The sequence below is a fragment of the Astatotilapia calliptera genome, chromosome 5, assembly GCF_964374335.1.
Source record: "Astatotilapia calliptera chromosome 5, fAstCal68.1, whole genome shotgun sequence".
Taxonomy (NCBI): domain Eukaryota; kingdom Metazoa; phylum Chordata; class Actinopteri; order Cichliformes; family Cichlidae; genus Astatotilapia; species Astatotilapia calliptera.
The window spans coordinates 27,095,079-27,117,774 of NC_137426.1; the positions used below are offsets into that span (position 1 = coordinate 27,095,079).

A 22,696-nucleotide genomic window follows, 5' to 3' on the forward strand; every position below is an offset into this window, starting at 1 on the left:
GTTACAGTTGCACTCAGTGACATTGCTCCTGCAGATAATTTTAACATTTGGAGCAGTTCTCTCTTTTTTTGTAGATGCTTTTATGTGTACCACATTTAAGAACCAGTAATTATATGTATGAGCAGAGAGCAAAAGAACCCCAAACATCTCAGCATTCAAATGGGATAAAGACAAAACGAAAGCAATTGGAATGTAATAAGAAAAAGACCTTCGACTGTAAAATGTAAAATAGAGCAAGTTTTGACAATAGTAAGGGAGGAATATTACGAGCAGCCTTCCTTGCTTCCCTGGGAGAGTTTCATGGAGTGCTTTCTCACTGTGATAATGAAATGACCTGGCCTGCACTGCTCTACTCTCTCTCAAAAACACATCTGCTAGACGAGGGTGAAAATGAGAAAATCCTACCTCCTCTCCCGAGTTTCGTAAAGCATACTTTCAATATTCTTTTTCACAGAGTGATGGGAGTGTGAGTGACTGTGGACTTTCGTGTCCTTGCGAGTGTTGTGTATTAATGTAGCTCTGTGTGCATGCATTATTGTGTGTGTGTGTGTGTGTGTGTGTGTGTGTGTGTGTGTGTGTGTGTGTGTGTGTGTGTGTGTGTGTGTGTGTGTGTGTGTGTGTGGCTTGTGATGCTGGCATTGCCTTGAGCAACTTGTAATAAACTGTATTTGAAGTGCATCTGACATAACAAGGTACTATAAAGAAATTCAGCGAAAAGAAATCCCGTAGAGTTGTCATCAAAATATTGTTCCTATAACTTCATTTTTGTGCTTTGCACACAGTGAAATCAATACTGTAAGCAGCAAAACTCAGATCAAGGACTTCAGTTTTGTCCCATTTCAAAGGAGAATCCAATGAGGCAAAGCTTGAGTCCCACACTGCTTGGAGCTAATCTTGTGGGCCTTGCTAGACATTCAAGCCACACTGATTCAGAAGAATGACTCACCAGTTTGGTAGAGCACAGACTGCATGCAGACCATGTATTCCCTCAGCTTCTAGTTAACAGGGAATCTATGGCAGCACTGAGGCAGAGCACTGTCATTGAGTTACATAATCAACAGAGGAGTGTAGCAAGAATGTGTGTGAGTGTGCGTGCCCCCATGCATTTGTGTAGCTGCAGTTCCTCTTGAGCTGTCAATCATGTGGTACACACCAAGGCCATTCTCAACACAAGTCTGCTGAAGTGGACTTTCAGCAAGAATGGAGCTTAGCATGTGTGTGTGTGATTCTTTTTTCGTTTTTTTTTTTAGGCATATGAAATGAAAAACAGGCGACCGCACTTACAAGGATGAGGAGAGAAAGTGATCTACAAACAGGGTATTAGGTGTGCGTGCTGTGAGATGAGCCAATTTAGGCACTGCACATGTTGACTCACAAAGCTACATTTACATATCTTTTGTGCATACCTACACTTATTTATTTCCCGACCCGCGCACGCTTGGATGCATAGGCCTATTTTGTGCTGTTGCATGTTCTGTGTACGCGCCAGACTTGTGTGGATAAGCATCCATGTCTAGTCATGTGAGCTTAGCCACTTACTCTTATTTCATGTCTGCGTGTATATATATGTATGCATGTATGGATTTTAGCCTCTTTTGTGTAAATGAGATTTTTCACTGGTATTAGGCTAAAGAGAGCTTCTCCTGCTCAATGCTGCCATCTGGCTTTAGCTAGCACTACCACAGACATCCGAGGGGAGCTATCTGTGCGAGTCAGCGTGTGGGTTTAACAACTGTTTTGGGATCAGTTGTCCAGTGGGCTGGTGCTAACTCACCCTATTATGAGCAGGATGATAAAGCTGACCTTGAAGCAGTTTATGGGCCTGGAGTAATGGAAACCACTGATAGAGAGCCCATGAAACAGCACTCAGCCCTCAGTGACAAAAAGAAAATAATGGTTTAACCACTTAACATTATTTTGAACGGTATCTAAAAATTTATGAGCAGACATTTCGCATGCTGGTGCTCAAGTGGCAATGATGATTTAAGGGATTCACCAATTCATCCGGGTTCACGGGATTTTGCACGTTAAGAGTGAGGAATTATTATTTTAATAAAATCTAGCTTTTTATATGTTATTACATATAAGAGATCAAGTATATATCACATACTGTATATTGTTGCCATCGCCATCCCCAAATAGTTTTTTGTAGCTTCTCTAAACTCCAAGTGAAGACTTAAATAAAGACCTGCGTAATTAAATAAAATCTCAGTGGGTCAGTGTTATCATATAACATGCAGGTTAATGCTGACACTTGCATAAAGAACTAGTTGAGGTAGAACACAATTAGATAAGATTGAGGTCAAACTATTTGTATGAATCATAGTAAAAGTGCTCATATGTATGCAGGCTTTTACCCCCGACCCCCTCGGGAGCATTGAGCTGACGTTGCCCATACTCTGATCCATATCTTCTTCTTCCCCTATGTCCTGTTTTCCTAATTCCCTCTCCCCTTACTCTTCTTCCTTATCCCACTTCCCTTTTTTATCACTACATTTATTCCTTCCATCGCCACCCTTTTTTCACTTTTTTCATTTAGTTTTTTTTACTTTTCTCACCCAGTGTGATCTCACCTTTCCTGCGATCAGTTGTTTACCTAACACTTTTTTGATTCACATACGGTCATGTGAAAATAAAGTTTTCACAGCGATCCATCCAATCGTGTAAAAAAAAAAGTACACCCTGATGAGTAACTGGCAGAGCCACATTTAGCAGCAATACTTTTGAGTAATTGTTTTCTCCATGAATTTATCAACGTCTCACATCATTGTGGAGACATTGGCCCTCTCTTAATGTCCCGCCAGAGCATTTCAATCAGACCATTGCAACACCTTTCTTTTCTTTTTCAGCCATTATGTTGGAGACTATTGCTGTGTTTGAAATTATTGTTCTGTTGCATGCCCCATTTTTGGCCAATCTTTAGCTGTTGGATAGATGGCCTCACATTTGACTCTTAAATATTCTGGTATGCAGAGGCATTCGTGGTCGACTCAGTGACTGCAAAGTATCCAAGTCCTGTGTTTTTGGAACAAGGCCACATCATGACCTCTCCACCGACGTGCTTGACAGTTGGTGTGAGGTGTTTGCGCTGACATGCTGTGGTTGGTTTTTGCAAAGCGTTGCACTGTGCATTACCAAACATCTCAACTTCAGTCTTGTCTGTCCAAAGGACATTATTCCACAAGTCTTGTGGTTTGTTCGGTTGCAGCTTTGCAAACCTTAGCAGTACTGGGCATGTCCTTTATAGAAAGGTAGCCCTTCCAACAGGCCATACTTGTTCATTTTAGCATCATGTTTATGAGGTCTGTAGAGCCTGAAATGTAGCTCTTGGTGCATAATCTGACCCTGGTTTGAATTTGCTGAGCCAGCAACTCCAGGGAAGATTGTGGCATTTTAGAGGTGCTTATACTTTGTTGGTCAATTGATTAGCAGTTTGTGACTGGGTGTACTTAGTTTTGCACAGGATTGCACAGAGTCCTGTGAAGTCTTGTGAAAACTTTTTTTCACAAGACTGTACTCTCGCTTTTTACTCATTTTTAACTCCCTTTTTTTCCATTCCCCATTTTCTTTATCCCCTCTCGTCCTTTTTCCATATCAACAGCCAGTCTGATAAATAATGCATCACAGCACATTAAAAACATTAGCAGGGTTCTTGGCTGTCAAAGAGAGGGAGGAGACGAGGGAGATGAGGGAATGGGTAACTCAAGTGTTGTGGGGAATGATGTGATTTAATATTAGCAGCTGAAAAGCGCCAGAAAAGGGTGAAGGTCCGAGCATTAATTGTGTTTGCGCCGCGTCCTCGTGTCCTCGTGCTCAAAGTTTTTTGCCTTTTGGGGAATCATCTGAAAGCTTGCAGATTCATAAGGGTGATGACTATATCAGCAAATTCAAAAGAAAAGATTTTAATGACATTTTGCAAAACACTGATTCTGCATCACACAGAACCTTGACCTTTCCCTTCTCCCTTTCATCCTTCACATTCCCCATCTTCTCCTCTCCTCTCCTTTTTTTCTCCTCTCTTCTGATCTCTTCTCCTTTCCTCTCTCCCTTCCCTTCTATTCCTCCTGGCAGCATGGCGATTGGCATTATTAAAAATTGATTGGTGGTGAGCGTTTAGCAGGGTGGCGAGGCGGAGAGGAAAATTTTGACAGGCAGGAGTGAAATGAAAGGAGGGCCTCGGCGGACACAGTGTGGAAAGGTCTCAGTGGGGGACAGCGTGTGTGTGTGTGTGTGTGTGTGTGTGTGTGTGTGTGTGTGTGTGTGTGTGTGCGCGCGCGCGCGCGCATGCACGCACGCACACACGCACGCGTGTGTACTGGTGTGTGAGGCTAAAAGAAGACTGTGCAAGAACAATTTGCAATGAGGCTTAGGAGTCTGAAAACCCATGTAAGATAGAGTCTCACTGTACAGTATGTACTGTATGTGTTGGCTGCGCTGTACGTGCATATGTATCACATAAAAACACAAAGCCCACACTGATAATATTGTGGTGCCACATCAAACCTCTAGAGACAGACACATTCGCAGTAGCTCTGCTGACCCGGTGTTACCTTTCCTCTATCATCCCCTCTTTCTATCTTTCCCTTCATCCCTCTGCTTATCCCCCTTTCCAACCCTTCTCTCTCCTTTCATCTCAGATCAAATAATATTTCCAACCCATATTCCCAACCAGCTATTCCCCCAATGGCTGTAAGTGCTGCAGCTTTGGAGATTTTCAATATATTTTACCCTCAATTGCGGCTGAGTGATTCTAAAAAAGTTTTTTTTAGGAGGGGGGGGGGGAGGTTGGGGGCGGGGGGTAAAAGCATGTGCCATTACATGATGCTAACTGGGTTCTTTGTCTCTTGCTTTCTTCTTTCTATGTCACAGATGAACAGACCGATCCAGGTGAAGCCAGCAGACAGTGAGAGTCGAGGAGGTACTGTACGCCCCTCTTTGTTGCCTTTTTTCCCTCCACTTCCATTCTTTGTTCTAGCCCTTCAAGCATGTTGCCTGCGCGTATCAGCCTCACCATTATCTGTCCTATTAAACGATGCCCCGTACCTCGACGCGGGCTGACAGCGCGGCCCAGCCAGACCCTCCAGTTTTCAGAACACATTATGTAAACGGCGCTCTTCCTGGCCAGTGTAGCCTCTAGCTCCTTTCCTTGAGTCTCATCATATGCGCTGATGCATGTACAAACGCGTATGCATACACGGAGATACGCATGACCTGTCATTTTCGAGGGGGAAACAGGTCACTTTGTTTGTCAAACACCAAGACAAACAAAGCAAACCCAATTTGACTAATGTCACAAGCTTGTGTCAGCCAAATGAACTGAAAATGTAAATGACAGGTCTGTGTCAATGAAAGTGAATTCCGGTCTGGTATTTTGTGTGCAGCGCGCCATATTGACAGCTAAGGCCGCTTAAAGCGAATTTTCTATGTCTAGACAAGTAGTGACCTGCTCCTGACATCAATCAATGGACTGTACAAGACAAGATTGATGCAGTCTGACCAATTTTGGCTGAAGTCTTTCAAAGTTTTCAGTTTTTAATATAACAGGCACCAGAGTGATTCTCCAGGCACAAGAAAGATGGAAAGGGTGAGGGGAGGGGAGGGGGGGAGAAGAAATGGAGCATGCAAGGAGTTCGTTGATAAGGTTGATAAGCAGTGGATGTCTACAGACTGAGAGAGGTGTTAGTTTGTACAAAAAAATAAATAAATAAAACTGCAAGGAATCTGCAACTTCCTCTTCTGTTTAGTTTGTTGGTTCTCTGAGAATGATTGATGGAAAGAGGGAGAAAAGAGGCAACACTGAGAATGAGGAAAGTGAAGGCAAGGCAAGACATCCATACTTCTCTGCCTCTTATCTAGTTCCCTACACTGCTGGTTTTCCAGGAAATTTCTTTACTTCTTGATCCCATATTTTCACACAGGAAAGCAAAGCAATATAATATAGTGCCAGAGTGTTAAATTGTACTGGTGGAGGAATAATTCATCTTTCAGTTGCACTTTCTGTTACAGCTCAGCAACGATGTGGTAATAATGGGGTAAAAGGGAAGGAATAAGAAGGTAATAATATGGAGATAGCAAGTTATTACCACTTAAATACCAAATCTATATCCAGTATGGCAGTATCCAGTAGGTATCATCTTTTATCAACAGCGGTTTTAGCTGAGTATGTTTGTGTAATGGGGTAATAAGGGGTCAGAAACTGGTGATGATAATAAAAAAACAAATGTATGCCAAAAAACAAGGCAAAAACAATTATATTGATAACATAATCGTAACCTGTTATCAATAAAATCTTAACATTTGTGCATTTGAATTTTTATATACTGGTTTTAAAGTGTACTGGTGGTACCTTCTAGCCCCTTGTAACCCAGTTACATACATTTCAGTGTGATATTACTCAGCTAAAACCAGTGTTGATACAAGATGTTACAGCACTTGGTGGTGCCGCAGGATGAGAGGCAGGGTATAACCTGGACGGATTGCTGTCACAGGGCTAACACAGTGAGACACCTACAGGCAATTTAGGAATCACCAATTCACTTAAGTACTAGCCAGTGCACCCAGAAAGAACCCACACGGAGAGTACATGCAAGCTTCACACAAAAATCTCGGTCAGATTTCTACCTTCTTGGTGTGAGGCAGCAGTGCACCACTGCACCACCGTACTTACTATTATTTTACCTTTTCAGGGTAAAATAGTAGCAAATACTTCACATCTAAAAAACTGGCATGGATCACCAACTAGGCGCTTCTTATTGTAACAGTGCCAGAAGCCAACAGGTTTCGACCCACTGATTTAATGCTCTGGATTTTAAATGCTTGTCATAAGTTTAAATGCAAGATTGAAACTTGAAGACTATGGCTTTCTAATAAAATAAAACTAGATGCACTGGAGTAAGTAATACAATATTTCATCTTTAAATTACTTTAACAATAAGATAGCAAAAACTGAAAAATATTAAAGTAAATGAGATTCAAGTACAGCACTTGATTCAATAAGCACATTGCTTTCCACCACTGTTAACAAATAAGGAGAAGCTACTTTCAGTCATAACTTCTCTGATCGAGCTTCGTGAGAATGAAAACGTGCCACACAGTCAGTTCTGACATTAAGAGACCTTTAACTTGCCAGCTTCCAAGTACAAAGACCGCCTGATGACCAGGTGCACTAATGTGCCTTGATCTTGAAAAAAAACAGCTTTGTCCAACAAATTCACAGCTAGCAAGTGAGTGTCCTATATCCTGCTCTGTGCTTGCTCTAGTCAGACATCTCCCTCACCTAAACCAAACAGTATTTCCAGTATTGAGTCTGCAGATAACGCTGGCCATCTGCTACAGTGCGCTACGTGTGTGAGAAAGGATAACTGGGGACACCTGATTACCCTGACCCTGAGTTCATGTGTGAAAACTGATTTAGTGAAGATGGGTCTGCGCAAGTGATAAAAAAAAAGGAGTACTGTTAAGTGTGGCAAAAATCAATAATGAAATTGGAAACTAATACTTTTTATGTATCCTGGTACAACTCGAGCCAACTAAATATTACTGTAGTGGGAGATCGGGGAGAGCCACTGTCATGTACTGTCTGTGTGCGTGAGAGAGAGGGGGGGCTTTACATCGTTATTGAGACTCTGGTGTATATTGATTTGCTCTCTTGCTGAATATGAGTGTGTGTGCGTGTGTGTGTAAGTCCTTTCACAAAGAAAGATGTAATGTTTATTGGTGGCTTCCCTGGAGAATTGTTGGGCACCATTGAGGTGTGTACTATGAATGTGTATGTGTCTGAGAAGATGTGAGGAGGAGGAGGGTGTGGGGGTGCAAACATTTCAAGATTTGCGAGTGCGTGCCTGTGCATATGTGTGTCCACCTCTGATATGCGCTACACTCTTGTAAACACTCACCATCCCACCCTGCCCCCTCCCCCGGTGCAAGGCCAGAGCGCAGATTAGTCTTGTTGACTTGGCAAGGACACCCTGTCAGGCACAAGCAGCGGGGAACGGACCCTCAACACGCATGCACGCACACACGGGCGCCCGCGGATACCCACACCTAGACACACATTAATTTGCAGAGCACATTCAGAGCCTCAATTGCACTGAGGCTCATTAGTTTCCGAACGTATACACCCCCTTTTTTCCACAAAGCTCAGATTCTTTGCGACGCGGGAACTGATGACAGCCATGCACATCGACACATCTGCTGCTTTCGCTTCCAGCACACTTTCGCTCTCAGCTTCACAATTCTCCTCGACCACTCATTGAGTGACTCGACTAACGCCGTCATGTGCTGACACTAATGAACTGATGCCGAACCTTGGTCTGTCCATATTTTATTAGAGACCCTGAATGACCGATTTGTATCCGATTATAACGTTCTACAATGTATTTGACAGCCTGTAAGTTTATATGTGAAAAAATTGGCAGTGAAAAAGAAAGAAATTAGGTTTTAATTATGAGTTACTTCACTAAAAAAAACAAAAGAGTGCTGGCCCTCATTAACATGACACAATAATTTTGAGTAAAATGCAACTGAAATATATAAAATCAAATGTTTTTTAACTCAAATTCAATCAAACTAATCATTGAAAAACATAGTTTAGTATAAACTCAGTGTATACCAATCAAATACATTTAATTTCACCAGTTGCATTAAATTTAATGTTTTGTACCAAAATTACGTGTAAGTTTTACATGTAATCAAGTTACTTCACGTCAGCATTTTGGGCATAAATATGGTGGAGGCTTTTTGCCAAAGAAGAGGCCAGCAGTTAATATATGCAAATGGATTATTGCTACGTGCTCATAAATGAGAATTAGACCCATAAATGCATTAGGTGTTGGCCGTGAGAAATGATAAAGTATTTTTCCTGACGCTTTACCTGCTGTAACCTTATACAGAAAGTAGGTATGCTGCTTCGAAGGTCTTAGCAAAGCTTTTCTTTAGCCATGGGAAAAATATGCGCATAGCCTCCCACATTCATACAGCTGTCTCCTGGATTCAGCATAATCTTTGACTTATGCATATTACTTCCTACTTCTGTATAATAATAATGACAATACATATGTTGTTCTTTGGGGGGGAAGGGGGGGGGGAAGGAAAAGTTCACTGGCAAGACTAGGGAACTGACCTTAGTTAAATTTTAATCATGTTCTGACCTGAGGAAAGGCACACCCACACAGCTGCCTTCTCTCATATCTGACACCTGTGACAGGCGCACTTCCTTGCCTATAGGTTGTAATTTTAAATGACTGATTCAATGGGGGAAAAAAATGTCAGACTGATGTGACAAGCAAGACCCATGCATTGTCACACTGTCATTGTGAGTTTCTATCTTGTCGTGCCATTTCATATCTGACAAAAACATCTGATGAAACAGCTACTAGGATGCTGCTTACAGGATGTTGTCTCACCACACATTATGCATTCACATTTATTTACACATAACATTTAATACAAGATGATTATCACTTGGTGGCTTATTTTCTGTAGAATCTGCACAAATAACATTCAACATGGTAGATTTTTCAGATCATTCATATTCTGGTTTGAAAATTACGACATGTTGTGGAATCCTCGGGAGGACCGAGGGACTTGGTGAAATTTCCTTCCACAAAGGAACTGAAGAGTATGACTCCTGGTGGATGGGGTGCAGGAGGCAGTCATAAATAAATAAACAAAACCATTTAATTTGCCACAAATACCTCGCTCTAGAAGAGACCACTGTTGCTTCACAGTAGAAAGCAGTGACTGCTCAGAATCCTGAGTGGTGCTTCGTATTGCTTTCTTTTATTTCCATGTCATATGGATGTCTCAGCAGTGCTGGTTTGCCTTTGTGAGACATTGCTACAGCATAGAAATCATTCAAAAACTAACCAAAAACCAACAAAAATAAAACAAGACTAGCTGAAATGATTTTCTGAACTTGCGTCGGACCCTCTTTACTAAGCATTTATGCATGAAAACATCTTTGCTTTTATTTTCCAATTCTTCCCCCTGACAAATACCGTCTGTATGAAAATAATTAACAAAGACTACAACTAATGAACACTAAACTAAAGCAAAGCCATTCTGGAAACCAAGTGAAACTAAACCGAATTGAAAACAAAAACAAGTAATGAGAAAACACAAAACCATAAAAGCTCTGCAACCAGCCTCCGTGATGATCTGCTGTACGCCCGTTGCTCGTTACAAGTCCCCATCATCTCTTAATACTGGTGGCCTGGGCAGTGTGAGAGGAAGCATAAGCTGGACTAGCTGGCCAGCTCGCTTGGTAACTCCTGTTAATCTTCTCTCAACTGTCACTCTGCCAGAGTTATGTTTACAGTTTCATTCCCTGACTGTTTTTCCTGCTGAATGAAATTTTAAAAAAAACCCACCAAATCTCTGGGCAGCACTATTTCTTCTCACGCTTGAGTGAGGGAATTGCTGCTACACTGACTCACTATCCCTTCTTGAGGTACAAAGTGGTATTATATGAAAGTAACTTTAGTCAAATATCTCATCATCGCAACATAAGGGATGTTAAAGATGAAGCTGCCAGGCAGGAGGAAAAGAGGAAGCCCTCAGATGAGGTTCATAGATATGGTGAAGGAGGACGTGAAGTGGGTTGGTGTGGCACAGGAGGATGCTAGGGATAGGATGAGACGGAGGTAGGAAGGAAGGAACAGCCAAAAGAAGAAGAAGATAATCTCTCTACAAAGACATCTTCTACATAACATCATAGCTATTAATACTCCATATTCTGTTTAGTGTTATTTGCACTACCTGTTTTTGTCAAGGAAGTGCAAAGCAAGATGAAACAGATGAAGTCCAGAAATATAAAAAAAGATACAGAGCAGAAAATAGCTTATTTTCTCAGTATAAATGTAGGGAAAATATTACCTAGCAACAGCGTTCATAAAACTTGGAGAACATCTTTCCTTGGCATCTTTTATGACCTGGCTCATAAGCTCCAACATAAATCGGAGATTGACTCCACACTGCTTTTTTTTTCTTTTTTAGAAACATGGGCTTTATTTTAATTTACTAAATATTTTTAGCTAAAAACGACACCAACACCCAAGAGAGAGCATGACAGTGTCTGGTCTCCCTGCCACACCTTGTCAGGTATTAGCAATTAAATCCAGGGCAACAGAAACTTTCGCGCTACCGCTGCATAAGGAGTTGAGGTTGCAGAGGGGGCGTGACACGTGAAACCAGCAGCATAGCCAACTTATACAGTGGCAAACATTTACCACAGACACTGCATGTGTCACGCAAGCTGCACTGAATGTGATGAGAGAGAACATTGTTGTTAGCATCAGACATACTGTGCCATGGGGTAGTCATATTCCCAAAGGACAGAGACTCCACAGAAAAGGGCTTCCTCGCCTTGATTATGGTGCCCTGCAAATATGCAATGGGCAGCTGGTTAAACAGTAAACAGTATTAATACATTTTAAAGTGAATATGCAGAAACAGCTGTGCACCTCAAATAGACTGCATACTAAATAATAACATAATACACCAACCAGCTAGTCCATTTAAAATGCACATTACAGACTTTCAGCTCAGGAACAGCATTGAATTAGAAATACACTAGGACTGCAGCATTAGATTACATTACATAATTATTTTTTCTAGCATTATGAACTTTTTGTGAACTGTTATTCTACTATAACTTTCTCTTTTTGGCGTGTAGCTTCAACTCAGTTGTTTTTAACACAAATAAAGTTGAATTTCTAATGAAACTTAATCAAGCAGATTTTCAAGTTTGAAAATTGTTGCAATTGACTATATCACAAAACAAAACTGCATCTGATATTTGACCTGGTGCTTGTGTATCTAAGGCTTAGCAAAAATGCCTCCGTCTAAGCGACACAGCACGTCTCTTTGTAGAATACCAAAAAGCATCTCCTGATCTCCTGATCTCCTGATCGTGACCTATTCCTTTTTCCTTTTAGAAGACAGAAAGCTTTTTGTGGGCATGCTCAACAAGCAACAGTCAGAAGATGATGTGCGGCGCCTTTTCGAGTCCTTCGGCAGCATCGAGGAATGCACCATCCTCAGAGGTCCCGACGGAAACAGCAAAGGTGAGTTTATAGCTGTTTATGACTTTGAGCCGGCAGACTTTTTTCACAGGCTACTGCACAGAAATGATTTGGCCTTTCAAAGTTGGTGACTTTGCAAAGTTCTTCTTAAAACACTCCGCGCTGAGTGATGTCAAAGCGGGCTATTTCACAATCATCAGAGGAGTCGTTACATAAGAATACCGGAGATTCAGTAAATTTCAACAGTAAATGCCATTTGAAAGCTTTCGCCCAAAGGGACGAGAGATACAAACCAGCAGCTCTTTACAGATGAACCCCATTAACCTCGTGAGTCAACCTACAAGGCTCTGATAAAGAAAAAAAAAATAAGTCACCCTCCTTATTAACCATCGGGCTTCATGTCATGCCAGAAAAATGCCCCTTTTTAAATGTTGTCAGAGTGCTACACAAGTTCACCGCATGAAGTTCATCAGTGGGCTTAGCAGCTAATCAATGAAACTCGATGATAACTAAGCCTGATGATTACAGTGGGCTTGATCATTCTGATTCCTCCGTGAAGCTCCATTAACAAGGCTTCATCAGCCAGCTTACTCAGCTAAGTGGGCTTTAGCTCAATAATTACTGAGAACTTGATCACTCAAATTTATCAACGGCGCTTGTCAATAGTAAGCGACACCAAAACGCTGTAGCATTTTGAGCGCTATCTGAGGATCCTCGAAGTCGTTAATGACGCCAGATTGGCACATTTAGTCTGCTGAGCTTCGATCAACATTGATGTAGCAATCCGCAGCAAAGGAGGCTTTCTTCACTAAATATTTGTTACTGTAGAAAATTTATCCCAGGTGGGAAAAAAAGGAGGGGGGGGGGGACTGTCTGCTTGTTGTATTGTTACTATAAATGCTTTGTTGTGATACTGTATGATATACTTCTCAGGAAACTTTTTTTTCCCTTTGTTCTCACGATCTCATTATCCCCTTACTCAGGTTCTCCTCTCTCTCGTTCTCTTTAAGGCTGTGCGTTTGTAAAATACTCCTCTCATGCTGAAGCTCAGGCAGCCATCGGTGCACTACACGGGAGCCAGACAATGCCTGTGAGTAACTGCGTGCGTGCATGTAGGTGTGTGAGAGAGGTGAGTCACACAGGGAGATGACTCAAATACTGCTTATATTCCTTATAAATTTAACTCGGGCTGGAGTTTATCAGTCCCAGTGAGGAAATTTGTCCTTAGGGCTATTCGATCTTTCCATCTCAGTTGAGCCATTTTTTACACTTTTTTTTTCCTGGGTTGAAAGATGAATCTATGAATCTATGTCATGAGATTTCTCAAATATTAGACCCATAGAGGAAATATTTTTCAAGTTACAGCGTCCTCTAAAGAAGAGGTGATCATATGCACAATATTTGCTTAAATTATAGTCAGTGGATTAGGACTACTGGGAAATGTTGTATACCTATAATTTTGGTAGGCACAGTTGTTATTTTTGTTTTTTGCAGCAGTTTTTATCTGTCATCCTGTTCTGCTGTTTAAAAAGAAATAGCTGCTAAAAACTGCTAAACATTCACATATTTAAAAAAAAGTTCAGCCTGGGACAGATGTAGTTACATTTTTCACTAAATTTACAAAGGCAGCACATTTAAATAATTATCAATTGCTTTGAACTTTGAAGAAACTGCTGATCTGCTGGGATTTTCCAGCACAATCATCTCTAGAGTTTAAAGAGAATGGTCTGGAAAAAGGGAAAATATCCAGTACTGATGTCAGAGGTCAAGGGAAAATGGCCAGAGTGCTACGAGCTGAAAAGGCAACAGTAACTCAGAGAGCATCTCTGAATGCAGAACATGTTGAACCACAAAGCAGGTGGGTCTACAGCAGCAGCAGAAGAAGACCACACCAGGTGCCACCCCTGTCAGCTAAGAATAGAAAACTGAGGCTATAAATCACACAGGCTCAATTTCTCGGGACGCTTTGGGTCCCTTAGTACAAACTGTGCATTGTTTAAATGCCAGAGCCCTCTTGAGTATTGTTACTGAGCGTATCCATCCCCTGATGTCGACAGTGTACACATCCTCTGGTCAGTTCGCTACCTTGAACCTCCAGTGCAAGCAAAATAAACAAACTAAGGCATGTAGCCCTCGAATAAACCATTTGGATCTTATTAGCATCTGAAATCTTAAACATTCTTCATGGATACGGTGCATTTATATGGGTAATTTGCATATGTGGTGTTTCGTACACTAGGAAGATATTTTACATTGCAGCTTACTGTGCTGCATTACATCAGCTACAATAGTACCTACAACCTGCAATGGGCTGGCAGTAAAAGTTTGAAGAGTGGCTCATTAAAGGAGTCCAACAGGCATTTCTGAATTTATCTGAAGCACCAATTACATTTTCACATTGTTCATATTTTATTCATTGTACCTGTTATATCTCTATAGCTTACAGTGCAATGAGAGTGAGCTCACATTGCCTACCACTGATGAAAACGTTTGTTTGATTGGACAGTCAAAACTAAGAGCTATGAAAAAGAATTTGTTTACATGAGCCAAATTCAGAGTGCATAGCGATGTGTTCACCTGCACATGTACATGTATGTATTTAGTACTGGTAATATTTTTTTACAGGTTTCAGGGGAAAATAGTCAAGATCTGTCTTGATGTTTTGCTTTTTTGTTGTTTTGTGTTTGTTGCTGTATCTGACAAAAATCCCATAGAATACTCCCAAATCTGGCAGATTCCACACAAATTATCCAGCTGTTCCCACAAGCACAATGGTGGAGATAAAGTATTGCTGAGCAGCTTTGTGAAACCACTCAACTTGTGAGTTATGATTTAGGCAAAAAAGTACGATTTTGCCCTTCTGTAAAAGTGGCACTTTTTTCATAAATATTTAAATTGCTCTAATAATTGGAATATATTCATAACGGAAGCCTTGCAACAGGAAATTATGAAAATGTAAAAAAATTACATGAGAATGTAAGGTTGACTTAACATGGAATGTCCCTTTTAGTTATAACCCATCAGGACTTTTTGGGGAAAATGGGCACCAGTTAAAGCTCTGGGGGCCATTGCCTTGGCCAGAGATTTAAAACAGTATGTGTGTATGTGTGCTAATGCAAGCTTATGTCAGACGTCTATCGAACCACATTAACATGTACTTCCTGGCGTGTGTGTGTGTGTGTATGTGTGTGGGTGGATGGGTGGGTGCACAGGGGGCCTCATCCAGTCTGGTGGTAAAGTTCGCCGACACGGATAAGGAGCGCACCATACGCCGCATGCAGCAGATGGCTGGTCAGATGGGCATCTTCAACCCTATGGCCCTGCAGTTTGGAGCCTATGGAGCCTACGCTCAGGCAAGATGCCCCACAGAACTCCTTTTTTTATCCACAGTTATTTATTCAGTGAGCCACAGAGATTAAACAGAGCGCTCGAGCTTAGCTCAAATTTAAATTTGAAAAGGCAAAAGAAGAAGCAAAAGTCATCAAGTCAAATGTTAATTTAAAAAAAAAAAATTAAAGGATAGATGTTCTATAAAGTTTAATACATGGTTTTCACCTCCTAATATGCTGTTTCCCATCTCTGTAGCAGCATTTCTGCTATAGCTCTACTTCTTATGCTTTTTTTGTCTTGCTTTGCTTAGCTCAGACTCACAGGTCTTTACTTTTATTACTTTCTGCTTTCCCTTCTTCTTCACCACCTGAAGGTGCAGCAGCAAGCAGCACTGATGGCATCTGTAGGCCAAGGAGGCTACCTCAGTCCAATGGCAGCCTTTGCTGCTGCCCAGATGCAGCACATGGCCACCATCAATGGCCTCCCCGGAGCACCGCTGACTCCCACGTCAGGTAACTGGTTTAAGGTCAATTGTTAAAGTACCTATCAGAGTTTTTTCAGAAAGTGCATCTACCACAGTGCATGCATTGTGGATTATACTTCTATACATAAATATACATGAGCACAAGCTAGCATTAATGTTCCAGAGGGGGGCTGACAGCAGACAATCTGGTGTCACTGGAAGCCAAGAACCCAAATCTGAAACCCTAAACCTTCCATCTGTGCACATGAGACTTTTGACTTTTATGAGCACTCAGTGCTACTGAGTGCTCATAAAAGTCTTTACAGGTCATAAAGGGGGTTGGGAAGCGCATCTGCAACCGGAAGGTCGCTGGTTCGATCCCTGGGTTCTCTGTCCTGGTCGTTGTGTCCTTGGGCAAGACACTTTACCCTACCGCCTACTGGTGTTGGCCAGAGGGGCCGATGGCACGATATGGCTTTCCTTGAAAAGCGCTATATAAATGCAATCCATAAATTGGCTGACTGAAGTGTTAACATGGCCCTACAACATAATATATCTGCACTGCATGACACAACAGTCTGGATAAAAGGATTTTTTTTTGTTTATTCACTTCCATCATGCCGTCTAAAGCGAAGACATTAAAATAAGATGTGGAAAATCGAATATAAGTATGAGATCCTTTTGAAAACAGCAGCACCAGCTGTTTAATAAAGTGTAATATTAATGACTAAAAATAGTTTATTCTTTTAAGACCCGACTCTAAGACTGCAGTGGAAATAAGATACAGCCGAAAGGAAGAAAATGCATGTTTCTGGATACACCCAAGGAATGTAAAAGAAGATCATTCTGGGAACACATAATTAGCAATCATTTGATATCAACACAGTATTCACTAGCAGAGGTGGGACCAAGTCATTGTTTTGCAAGTCTCAAGTAAGTCTCAAGTCTTTATCCTCAAGTCTCAAGTCAAGTCTCAAGTAATGTCAGGCAAGTCAGAGTCGAGTCTCAAGTCACTGGTGTAAAAGTCCGAGTCAAGTCACAAGTCTGAAACTTTGAATTTCAAGTCCTTTCGAGTCTTTAAAAAAAAAGAAAAAAAAGAAAAAAGAATGTTGCAGTTATGCTAAATGTAAATATTAGACCATGTAATTTTAAAATCTGTGTTTTTCTCAACACATGACAAAATAGTGAACTTAGAAAATATACACAAATTGTGAAATTGCACCTCTTTAAAATGCAGCTCAATTAAACCTAGCTCCAAGAATAATTTTCACCGACAGTTCTGAGATAAGCTGCATGTTATTCTTGGATGCGGTTGTAGGACCAGCTTTAAAATCGCATGACAAAAATATCATACACATTAAAAAAAACTGTATCACCAACGTAGCCTGGACAACATTTGCTAGTTAGATGAAGTCAGCTATCTCATCTTAGCATATTTATATGCATATTTATAATCATACGGTTCTTAGAGTGAGTGCATACACTCATGAAGTTTAGTAACTTCAGGTCACTGCAACAAGCCCAGGTACAGTTTACCGACGGATGGGTACAGGACCTTGAAATGCACCGTGTAGAACGAAAGACCATCGTACATATCATAAGTTTACCAGTCTCACAAATTGTCGTCATAAATACACATTCCTTAACCGTTTATTAATAGGACCTTTGAGCTCAACGGTAATTAATTAGTAGTGGAAATAATTTCTGGTACCCATCACAGAAATGTAGCAGTGACAACAATATTGTATGCTGTAATCGTACTGGGCAATTAGTGATACAAAACAACTGTTTTATCCTGTGAATAAAAGTATATGTTTTTGTCAATGTACCATAATAACAGAAGCGAAACGCAATATTGTGTCAGGACAATTCACTATTTATGCACAATAAATAAAGGAGCATAGCGCGACAATTTCTGTTCAGCGCCAGACTTGCTTGTAATCTATATCACCAATTATGTTAAGAAAAATGACGCATTAACTACAACAGCAGACTAAATGCTTGGAGCAGACTAACCTGTGAGCTGGAGTGTTCTGGGACGTTATATTTGATCTTTGAATGGCTGCAATCCAGACCATCCGTCGCGTCTTTGTTACTTCGGAAACATGGCTCGAACAATTTCTCTTCAACGACGTAATCCGATAACAACCGATCTCTTTACCCGTCGGCTTCCCGTGGCTGTCATGCGACCGGCTATTGCAGTTAATAATACAACAGCTTCTTGACATTTTTGTGTTTCTTTTTATCGCTGTATAACTGATTTTAATTGAAAGCCTGCGTGCGCTAGTACCACTTGCCACGAGTTCCCAGAATCCTTTGCGATTCTACCCGTGAATGACGTCACATTTTCAATCTCTATATAATATGCATGTTAAATTTTATATTTGGGGTAAAATATCAAGTCTTTTCAAGTAAACCGGTTCAAGTCCAATTCAAGTCCCAAGTCATTGGTGTAAAAGTCCAAGTCAAGTCACAAGTCTTAGAACATTTTTTCAAGTCAAGTCTAAAGTCATAAAATTAATGACTCGAGTCTGACTCGAGTCCAAGTCATGTGACTCGAGTCCACACCTCTGTTCACTAGTCTCAGAAAATACGTCTGAGGGTCACATCTAATGGCTGTTGTTTCACTGTAAGGGCCATACTTGGACAAGAAATCAGCCCTGACATTTAGTGTCTTCACCGGCCCACTGGACCGGCCCTCCTGACATTTGCAAGAGTTACTAGGTGGCCAGTCAAAGTAAAACTTTTCCATAATGTCCTCGGGGTGGAAAAATTGCATTGTTTCTCTCTGTCTCTGTCTGTCTGCCCCATGGCTGCAGGTGGCAGTACTCCACCAGGCATCAGCGCCCCCACAGTGACCAGCATCCCATCTCCAATTAGTGTAAATGGTTTTACTGGCATGCCGCCCCCGCAGGCAAATGGACAGCCCCCCGCAGAAGCAGTTTTTACCAATGGGATACACCATTATCCTGGTAAATATGATCATCTCAGAGACAAACGCACACACACACACACACACACACACAAAAATTCAAATGTTAAAGTATGATTTTTTTCAATGTAGACACACGTCCACTGTAAAGCAGCCATCAACAGGAAAAGCGTGCATGATGTTGGCTTACACACTAGGATAGCCTTTAAGCATGTTCATGGGGGGTGAGGCCAGACGAATGTAGTCCACAGAAAGCAAGCAAGTTGAGGCGATTATCGTTTGGCAAAGGCGTTCGGGCTGCCGGAGTCTAACTATGCGCTTGTGTCATGAGCCGTGGTTAGTACCTTATTGGATGTGTTTGGTTGTCTTGTCTCCCCAGTGTTGCAGGAGGTGGTTTTTAGAGAGGACTCAGAGAAAAACGGCTTGGGCGTGGCTCCGCGGAGTTGTTTTGGGGTTCAGGGTGGCTGCTTCCTCTCATCTCTCTCCGAAGGTAGCGCTCTTTCCCTCCCACCCTCATCCCTCATCCCTTTTCTTTCTGAGCTCAGGGACAGGAAGATATCATTTCAAAGCCATTGGGACCAAACATTCTTTCTTTTTACATTTAAAACATTTTAAAAAGAAGGAAAGAAAGAGGGAAAATTCAAGTTTGTGAGTGAACAGTAAAGATTTATATTGCTTCAAATATCTGAAATATTTTCTGCTCTGTAATATGCTCTGAAAAAGACTCTGACTTCGTGTTTCCAGACACTGTCATAAAGAAAAGTTCTTTGCAGTGTATACAAATACAAATCATCTTGTTAGAATAAACCTATCCCTGTGGCTGCTACATTCACAAACTTGCAATTCCCCTGGCAAAATGTATCACAGTGTTACAAAGGATGATAATAACACAGACAGCTGAATTATTTTTGAACAGGATTTCACCTGGTTTTTTGTTTTTTTTTAAAGGTTCTTTGAGCCCATAACTCTTCTTCTTTTCTTCTGGCTATCTGTTGCTGTTTTTCCAGTGTTACTGCGTGCTCGGTGTTACTTTGGTTTTAAAGGATACTGGCGTTATCAGTGTGTACATGTTTATCAGTGTGTGTGTGTGTGTATATGTGTGTGTGTGTGTTCTCAGTGGTGTATTTATTGTGCATGCGTTGTACGCACGGGTGTGTAGCATTAAGGTGCGGCACAGTGCCGGCGGTAGTTCAGATGCAGGGAGAGTTTGCTGTAGATCTGTGAACATGTGAAGTGAAAGCAGCAGGCGTATCCACTGTTACGTGCGTTGTGCTCGTCCTGTTGTTGTACATGTGAAAAATAAATGTGTTTCTTGTTTTTTTTTTTAGGTTTTCTGTGATAGGCACAAGTTTAGGTACATTTTTTTCTTTGTTGTGGTGACAGTGGAGCCATGTGTTGTTGGTTGTTTTCTTTTTTGTTTTGTGTGTGTGTGTTTTGGTCTTAACTGTGGTTTATCAAAGTTTTGCTTTCCTGCTTTTCTTAAAAAAAGAAGAAGAAGAAAACTTTTGAAATGCTTTGGGGGAAACTTTTAAGTATAAGGGTCTGGAAAAAGAGAAGGGAGAGGTTCAGAATTCAGTTCCTCACACACCGAAGTGAAGTGAGTTGACTCCACGCTGTTCGGCTCGCTAACCTTTCTGCTTTTTCTTCTCTCCATCGCTCTCCTCCTTCTCATCCCTGCTATATATTACTCTCTCCTTCCTCCGTGCCCTCTCCTCCATCTACATTCTCCCTCTGTCTCGCTCCCCCTACACACACACCTCCATCCATCTGTGCTCCCCCACCACCACCACCTCCTCCTCTTTTTTCTTCTCTTCTCTGTGTCTCTGTTGAAGCAGCTCAAAGTCCCACTGCAGCTGATCCTCTCCAGCAGGCTTACACAGGAGTCCAGCAGTATGCAGGTCTGTCTGTCACTCTCACTGCACCAATGATATGTGTGTCTGCATATGTATGCGTGTGTGTGTGTGTGTGTGTGTGTGTGTGTGTGTGTGTGTGTGTGTGTGTGTGTGTGTGTGTGTGTGTGTACAGTAGGAAGGGAGGCCAGACTACGGAAAACAGGACAAGGATAAGCATACCTTTGTTCGAAATTAAAATTTTGATATTGTAACATTAAGTGCTTCAGTCTCACTCCATCAGTTTGTTCTCTGCACCGCGTCGGGTGTGCAACACGTTAGACTCTATTGTGCGCTATCTGATCGATTGCCTGCTGTGCCCCTGCATATATCACATTGTTTATATGTATACAAGTGTGCGCTCTAGTCATGACTGTTATCTGATCCGCGGTGTGTGTTTGTGTGTGTCAGCAGCCTACCCCGCTGCATACGGCCAGATCAGCCAAGCCTTCCCCCACCCTCCACCTATCATCCCACAGCAGCAGCGAGAAGGTAACGCTCACGCACGGCATGCTCCTGAAATACTCATACACGCTGGCGGGGTGATTTGAAATGTTGCCAGTCAGTTTTTACGAAAAGTACAAATATTCAGCAGTGTTTTGGGGTGTTTTTGTTTACCTGATACAAAACAGCTTTTTTATTATTGGTGCTTTTTGGTTCGGTAATATAAAAAAAACAGAGGACAGAGTTGAGAATGAGTCAAAGAAAAAGAAAAAGAAGAATATTACTGAGCATCTCAAACTCAGCTGTAAGCCTTCTCATGAACCGAATGACCGCCAAGCTCAACACCCATGCCTGGGACCTTACTGCCCTCTTGTGGAAGTTAAGATAAAAATTGCAGATGATTTCACAGCTGTGGCAACCCAGAGGCCATATTTTAAGCATTTGGGAGTCATATAGTAAGGGGTGCCATAAAATTATCAGTATGAAGGTTGTTAGTTTTCATGATACTTAACATTCAGCAATCACCTGACAACTTAAGGTTACCATTCAACTGTGACTGAAGCCTTGGAGAAAACTGCTCTACACTTTTTATGGGTTTTATTCGTGTTTCATTTTTGCAACTCTGGAACCTTAAAACTAGGCAAATATTAAGAAACACATTTAAGGAAAAAAAAATTTAATGTGAAACTGGGCATAAAGATGGTCTGATGCAGAAAACTGGAACATTTATTTTGTGTTTTTCACTCTGATGCATTTTAAATTCTAGTTTAGTCAAAACAACAATCCAAACATGCGAGATTAACTACCACATAGGACCGACACAGCTAGAAAACAAAGAAAACTGATGAAATTACGCAATCAAATGTTGAAATGTTCATCTTGATTGGTTTCTGTGAGAGCTTATGTTAAAAAAAAATGTAGGTCTTTTCTAAAATAACCAACATTATTCTATTTTTGGCAGAAAATTGAGTTTATACATCATTTATAAGAAGCTGTCAGAGGCAACTGACTTTCACTGCCTTTTAGCCTACTTTGACTAACAATGTGCTCTTCTACCCTCTTTATCTTTTACTTTACACTTTAAATAATTTCTTACTGTCATCACAGAGTTTTCTCCTCTCGTGGTCTGCCTTTCCCATTCTTACTCCCCGTCTCTTTCCTTGACCCTTTTCTCTGACCTTTGCCTTTTTATCTCTCTCTCTCTCCCTCCCCCTCTCTTCTCTCGCCTTTCTCCGTTTCTTTCCATGCAGGACCGGAAGGCTGCAACCTGTTCATCTACCACCTCCCTCAGGAGTTTGGAGATGGAGAGCTGATGCAGATGTTCCTGCCATTCGGTAATGTCATCTCCTCCAAAGTGTTTGTGGATCGGGCGACAAACCAAAGTAAATGCTTTGGTGGGTAAAAATGAACAAAACCAAACGATTATTGGTTATTTATTCCTGATTATTATTATTCTTTTTTTTTCCTAATCACCCTTTTTTTGCACTGCAGTCAATACTCCCTTCCCACCCCCACGCCTTCCCTACCCCCAAACCTCTTGACACCTCTCCCTTTAAAAAGATGAACAAAAGAGCAGATCGTTTCTCTGCAGGTGTGCTGTTACTAATAAGAAAGA

General features: G+C 41.4%; 1 protein-coding gene across 12 annotated transcripts in view; it reads left to right on the plus strand.

Annotated features, from left to right (window-relative positions):
- Positions 1-22,696, plus strand: part of celf4 (CUGBP, Elav-like family member 4) — an 88,431-nt gene that overhangs the window by 61,336 nt on the left and 4,399 nt on the right. The window contains exons 3-12 of one of the 12 annotated variants that reach the window (XM_026168528.2): positions 4,870-4,918; positions 11,937-12,065; positions 13,034-13,113; positions 15,236-15,376; positions 15,727-15,865; positions 18,636-18,788; positions 19,128-19,238; positions 20,581-20,646; positions 21,049-21,129; positions 22,332-22,475. In XM_026168528.2, the coding sequence (XP_026024313.1) occupies positions 4,870-4,918; positions 11,937-12,065; positions 13,034-13,113; positions 15,236-15,376; positions 15,727-15,865; positions 18,636-18,788; positions 19,128-19,238; positions 20,581-20,646; positions 21,049-21,129; positions 22,332-22,475 (1,093 nt within the window). Of the gene's footprint in view, positions 1-4,869; positions 4,919-11,936; positions 12,066-13,033; positions 13,114-15,235; positions 15,377-15,726; positions 15,866-18,635; positions 18,789-19,127; positions 19,239-20,580; positions 20,647-21,048; positions 21,130-22,188; positions 22,476-22,696 lie in introns of all 12 variants that reach the window. The other 11 variants (XM_026168531.2, XM_026168530.2, XM_026168532.2 and 8 more) reach the window with 11 other exon arrangements.